General features: G+C 35.5%; 1 protein-coding gene across 1 annotated transcript; it reads right to left on the bottom strand.

Moving 5' to 3' along the window:
- Positions 1-1482: 1482 nt before the first annotated feature.
- LOC120138173 lies at positions 1483-2538 on the bottom strand. The gene is made up of 3 exons (XM_039153749.1): positions 2470-2538; positions 1805-2373; positions 1483-1717 (listed from the first exon to the last, which is right to left on the bottom strand). Exons 2-3 carry the CDS (start codon positions 2311-2313, stop codon positions 1483-1485), a joined length of 744 nt encoding a protein of 247 aa, XP_039009680.1. The 5' UTR covers positions 2314-2373; positions 2470-2538.
- Between the last annotated feature and the right edge of the window lie 4155 nt (positions 2539-6693).

A 6693-nucleotide genomic window follows, 5' to 3' on the forward strand; every position in this document is an offset into this window, starting at 1 on the left:
CATTAATTTCTTTAAAGCACGAATATTCACATGTCCTAATCTAGCATGCCACATATCAATGGATTCAACAATATAAGCAGAAGTTGTAGCTTTATTTTCATTAAATTGAGTTTCTATGACAAATAAACCATTGGTTAAAAACCCTTTCCCTACATAATCACCATTTCGAGAAAGTACAAGTTTATCTACCTCAAAAACTAACTTAATGCCTGCCTTATTCAGAAGCCCGCCATTTATCAAATTTTTACTCAAGGAAGGTACATACAGAACATTATTTAAAGCTAGAGTTTTACCAGAAGTCAGCTTGAGTAAAACCTTGCCTTTGCCTAGCACTTCAGAACTGCTAGAGTTCCCCATGTACACACGTTCACCAGTGTTCCCATCCTCGAACTCGGTGAAAAACTCTTTCCTTGAGCAGAAATGCTTCGAAGCGCCAGTGTCAACTACCCATTCTGAACTGTTCTCCACCAGATTAACTTCTGAGACCACCGCAGCAATGATCTCATCATCTTATTCTACAACGTGCATCTGTGGCTTGTTGTCATTCTGGCGGTCTGAGCGGTGTTGGCATTGGTAAGCTTTGTGGCCGGGTAAACCGCATACATAACACTTGAATGTCTTCCCTTCCGGTTTGGCCTTTCCTGACTTCTTGAAGTTGATAGCCTTTTGTGGTTTCGTTTTAGAGTCTTGATTCCCACGTTTCATGATCTTCTTGAATTTAGACTCAACCAAGTTAGCTTTAAAAGATAAATTACTCATAGAATTAGTAAGCTTATCTTTTAAACGGTTGGCTTCTTCAATCTTCATATGGCCCATAAGTTCTTCAAGCGAAATGTCTCTCTTCTTATGCTTAAGAGAGTTGCGGTAGTCGGACCAGGACTTGGGCAGCTTCTCAATGAGTACATTGGCTTGCAGTACCTCATACATTTGCATCCCTTCAACGATGATGTCAGCGACTAAGTTCTCATAGTCATGGACTTGATCCATTATAGGCTTGTCGTCTGTTATCTGGAATTTGAGCTATTCGCCAACAACATACTTCTTGATGCCCACATCGTCTGCACCATACTTTTTGTCGAGAGTGTCTCATATTGCCTTGGCACTCATTTCTCTAAGGAACATATCAAATAGTTTATTTGACATGTGGCTGAGCAGGTGTCCTCGCACCATCTTGTTGTCTTTCTCGTATTTCTCATAGATAGCGAGAGCGGCGACGACAGTTGCTAAGGCATCATCATTGAGGACCACATCCGCATCATTACCGGCAGCTGGGGTTGGCGGCATGGTAGGTGGTGGCTTGAGCAGCACGTAGTCAAGATCAAGCTGCTCGAAGAATATTAGGATTCTTTGGGACCACCTTCTATAATTCTTTCCAAAACCAAGCCTGATTTGCTATATTCTTAGTAATTTCTCTTGGATCAGATGATGGCTTTTCATTGAAAGGGGTCTCAATTCCACTTCCTTTGACCACAAAACTCTTTTTCAATTAAGAGTTTTTCCTTGCAATTCCGATTTTAGTCGTTCCCTTACCTCTTCAAGAAAATCCTCCATACTAGCTCTCTCTTGGAAAGTGCTAGGTGAAGAGGTCCATGATTCTTCATGATCATAAATCCCATCAGGTCCAGGCTTCAAGATTACTATTCTTGTGGGAGCAGCATCTGACTTCTCATTGTAGTCCGTCGTGGAAGGTACACAAAAATCTTTATTTATGCTTCGCCTTAACAGTTATTTTCCGGGTTGTAAAGAGTTCTGATTTATACCTCTGATGGTGAAAGTTCAAGTTCAACCCTTTTTATTGTAGTACAAGCCTCTTGGATTCCAAAAGCTTCTCATGCATCGCTTGTACTGAATCCACATAATGTGTCTTCCTTTCGTTGTTCGATTGCTCTCGAGTGAATTGATGATTTGAAATGCTTCCAACATCAACAACCTTTGTACATTCCCTAAGCCTGGCACTTGCCATGCCTCGAATTCTTTCTTAAACCTTTGCAATTCTTCCTCCTGAGGATGTTCCCGATGCCTAGGCTTTCTGAACTTAAGGTCGGTGTTCCATATCTCAGCATCTCTGTCTCTTGTACTGTATACAGAGTCAACTTCCATTTGTTTCAAGAAATATGAGTTAGATCCCTTGACATTTTTCTCCCTTCCAGAAAGCTCGACTCGCCGGTTATCACTCTTCTTCGTAACCAATTGAGCTACAGATTTTATATCAGATGGCAACAGATCCATCCCCATTAATCTGGCAACAATACTAGGTGAATTGTGTCTGGAGTTGTATTGTTTGGACATCTCCTCACATAGCAATTTCTTCATTAAAGCCTCGGTTTGATAATAGTTCCTCGCCGACCAGTCTTCTTCCACTTGATAAGAGTTCTGAAAATTCAAGTGAATTGGAGGGAGAGACACATGAAAAATGCAACACAAAGAACATAGTCTCAAATATTAAAAAATGAATCAGAAGAAACTTATTGGCAGATCTCCTGCAACATAATAGCTCCGAGAAGGGTCTAACTACAGCTCCAAGCTATTTCGCGAAGCTTTCAGGACTTCATAGCAGCAAAACAACAACATTATTGTATAGGACTATAGAATTCGAGAGTGACTTTTTCCCGACACGTAAAGAAGCTGATAACGCTTACCGTCGATATGTTTCTTCTTTGCAAGTATTTTTCTGGCCATGCTGCCTTGATGGAAGTCAAAAAGATTAAATATGCCTCCCATGCAGCCACTGGATCTACCAAATCATTTTGTTCACACAAAATCTACTTCTTATCACTACTAAAAGTCACACACTTGACTTGTGTCCTGTAAAGCCACATATGAAACAACATATTGATTATCATTCCTCATCAGATGAATCGACCGCAGGCTGCAGCATGGGGATGCATTGAAAGGTGTTTTGTTCTTCATTGAATTCTAGTATATTTCAACCAACATAATCTCCTAAGAATTCAGTATCAAGATACCTTCATATAAAGATTTCAGACATTAATTTTGTAGAACAAATGACATAGGCACTGGCAAATAAATAAAGCTGTGTTCTGTAAGAGATGCAAGTTGCATTATTGACCTCATAGAAAGGCAACCAATGGAAGAGTATTTTTCTTTCTAATCAAATTTTGCAACCAAGCAAGCAAATGTGCACATCCAACAACATTTGCTTCATGTTCTCCCCAAAACCTTATCCAAAAACCTAGACTAAAAGTAACAAGCTTCCTCGATTATGTTAGAAGAAGTCTTTGAAGTTTTAACTGAAATTAATAGGTAAATTGAATTTGGTGAGACTAAACGGTGAGCTATAAGTTTTGATGCAGGTGTGTAGGTTGAAGGGGAAGAGGGACCAGTGGACCCCCACACCCGCCCCAATCACATCATTCATTTATTTATTCATAAAATCATAATCACTCCCATCAAAACAAAATGGTATTCCATATGGCTACGCTACACTGTACCGAACCTCTCTACTCTCAAGCAGATGGGTTTGTATAGGATTCAGACAAGAGAGTAGGCTTAGCTAGAGGCGTGCAAAAAAATCCGATCTGACCGATCCGATCCGTTGATCTGATCTGAAAATTCGGATATCCGATTCGTTTTTCAATTTTCGGATAGTTCGGATCGGGTATCCGAATTTTTTTTTGAATTTTCGGATCGGATACGGATCGGTCAAAATCCAATTTTGGATTATCCGAAAACCTAAAAAAATTGGGCTTTATTATTAGCCCAAAGCTGTTTGGGCTTGTTCTGCCATTTCCTTTTACTTCTCGCCCAACAATATCATTGCCGATTATTCTGCCTTCAACAACTGATTCATGGTTTGATTCATCTGTAAACAGAACGTCTGGGTTTTTATATTTTGAAGATAAGAGGCTAACTCTTACAACATAAAAAAAATGTTCATATTTACTGCAGGAGACAGTGATGGTATCTTCCCCAACATAATTCCCAAAACCAGCTGTTGGGGGCATTTATTATTATAGTTAAGCAACCTTTTACATATATGGAGAAGAAATAAATGTCCTTAATGATTACACTATAGACTTTTAAATTTCAAAGTTTTGAAATCAATCTGTACTAACTCATTAATTTCTCTATCTTATGATGCTTTTATTATAAACTTTGTTCATCTGATTGTTTTGGTCTAATGTTCTTTTCCCCTATCTAATTGTTGAATAGATGAGTAAAATTTTAGCATCGTTTATTAAGGAATAGTATTGTATTACTGGCATTGTCTGGTGAGAAAACTGGTCTTATACACCCCTCGACGTGAACTCCCTGATCAAGTGTCGCTTCCTTCATTTATGCATCAACTGTAGACTAAGATTTACAGCGAGTTTTTAAGACCGCCGTGTTAACTTCGTAATAGCCATACCATTTGGATGCGTAGGGTATTTTAGTATAAGATTGTGAATAACAATGGGATAATTTACGCGCTTAATATCTAAATTATCAGTTTAGTACTTAAAATTTTAATTTTATGTTGATTAATGCTTTTATTATGTTATTTTTTTCGAATTCGGATCCGGATATCCGATCCGAAATTTCGGATATCCGAATTTTTCGGATCGGAAACGGATCATTACTTTAGGTATCCGAAATTTTTGGATATCCGAAAATTTAGATCGGATAATATCCGATATCCGATAATGAACACCCCTATGCTTAGCTCATATATGTCATGTTGTTATGTTCTCCCTCCAATTTGCGCCATTTTACAAGGGTCTCACTAACTCCTTCACTGGCATTGCAATGCACGTCAAGAAGTTTTCGAAAGTCCAATATCTTTAGGATGGTTACAGTCCATTGATATGGTCATCAATTAACGTACGTAATTTATTAAAGTCATGTTTATTATCTTACAAATATATATATATATATATATATATATATATATGTTCGTCTATAAATAATCATCTTCTTCTTTCCTTCAGTTTCTCTCTGCATAGTATATTTCACTAAAATCATAGTTTATAATTTTCTATCCAAACCAAAAGAGATAAACTGACAACAACCATCACAACTACCGACAACAGAACTAAATCTAACATTTGAGTGTATTAGAGGGACTAAAGGCAAAAATTGGCCTCAAAGATTTTATCCTATTTGGTTGTCGTATTCTTACAGGCTTACAGAATGAGGAATATTGTGTACATTCATCTTCATCGCCATGTGCGGGTTAGACTTTAGAGCTCCCTTTTTCTGACTTTGATCATTACTTCTTCTCTTCATTCAAATTCAATCCTTGGTTTAGTATAACATATACCAAAGTAAGTAATCAATCAATTCATACATCCTTGTGAAATAAGCTTTCCCTGGCGTAAAGATTCATTTATAATTAATCAAGTTGATGAACCCAAGTCATTCTCAATCAAATCCGCACTATTAAAGATATTAAATGCGATTTTTAACATGAATTTTTTAAAAGAGGGAATGCATGGGATGTGAGTTTGTTTGTGTGAGGAGGAAATATAAGTGCAGGTAGAGACACAATATTTTATATTAAAAATACATTTTTAAAAAATATATATATTAAAAATATAAAAATATAAAATTAAACTATTGATATAATATTTAAGAATATTAAAAATTATATAAAAATTTTAAAAAATACAATCACTGCTTATGTGAAAAAAAGGAAGGATAAAGCTTACAAAGGTAGAAGAGGAGATGATGTGCGTGGGAGGAATCTCTTGTAGGGTTGTAAATGAGACGAGACAGATCGTGAGTTATTCGAGATCGACTCGATCAAGACTCGATAAATACTTGGATCGAATATACTCGACTCGAGCTCGACTCGAGTTTTTAACGAGCTAAAGCGAGCTACTCGATATTTGACTCGAAAAACTCGTGAGCATCTCGAAAAAAATGTTATATTATAATTTTAGATTTTTTAAAATTACATTATTAAAAATATATTAAAAATACACTATTGATAATTATAAAATTTTAAAAATATATTAAAAATTCTATAATACAACTACCCTCAAATTTTAATTTTTTTAATTAACCAGCTCAAGTTCAATTGTTACATTGTATATTACCAAAAGAAAAATAAAAGTTCATTTAATTAAGCACATGTTAGATTACACGTGTTTGGTTTTTTATTTCTTTTTTAACTTTTTACTGCACAAGTACTTGACAACGTAGAAAAATAAAATAAAAAATAAGAAAAAACAGCCAAACAATAGAAAAATTAAAAATAGTTAAAAATTATTTTTGAATAAATATTCTTATATTTATTTTAAATTAATAACAAAATTATTTATCTAATGACAAATATTTAATATATTTCTAATGATAATATTTTTAATAAATAATTTTTTAAATTGTTGTTATATTTTGAGGTTTCGGGTTCAAATATAATAAATATCAAGGGTTTAAGCATTTAATAACAAGATATTATATTGTACTTACCTCATAAATCGATACAAAGTCGATTAATTAATGTCTTTGTAATGAACCTTGAATCCTAAACTTTAAACCTTAAACCCTAAACTTAGAACCCTAAACTTTGTAACACAATCGGAGCGAGTATTGTGTGGTCAATTGGGAATGGTAACACAATCCACCCCTTTTATAACCCTTGGATAACTTCCCTTGGTCTCTTATGCAACCACGTGAAGAGCCTGAATCAAAACTTGGTTCTGGCCACCTTTGAAGAACTAACTGACAACAATGGAAATTGGAATTTCTCCA

Source organism: Hibiscus syriacus, unplaced genomic scaffold (genome assembly GCF_006381635.1).
Source record: "Hibiscus syriacus cultivar Baekdansim isolate YM2019G1 unplaced genomic scaffold, ASM638163v2 tig00110678_pilon, whole genome shotgun sequence".
NCBI lineage: Eukaryota > Viridiplantae > Streptophyta > Magnoliopsida > Malvales > Malvaceae > Hibiscus > Hibiscus syriacus.

Excerpts from the sequence above, each read along its gene's own strand:
- LOC120138173 (XM_039153749.1), bottom strand. The coding sequence starts at position 2,313 with ATGAAGAAATTGCTATGTGAGGAGATGTCCAAACAATACAACTCCAGA. Across the intron at positions 1,718-1,804 it reads TTTTGGAATCCAAGAGGCTT|GCGAAGCATAAATAAAGATT; the intron begins GTACTACAATAA and ends ATAACTGTTAAG.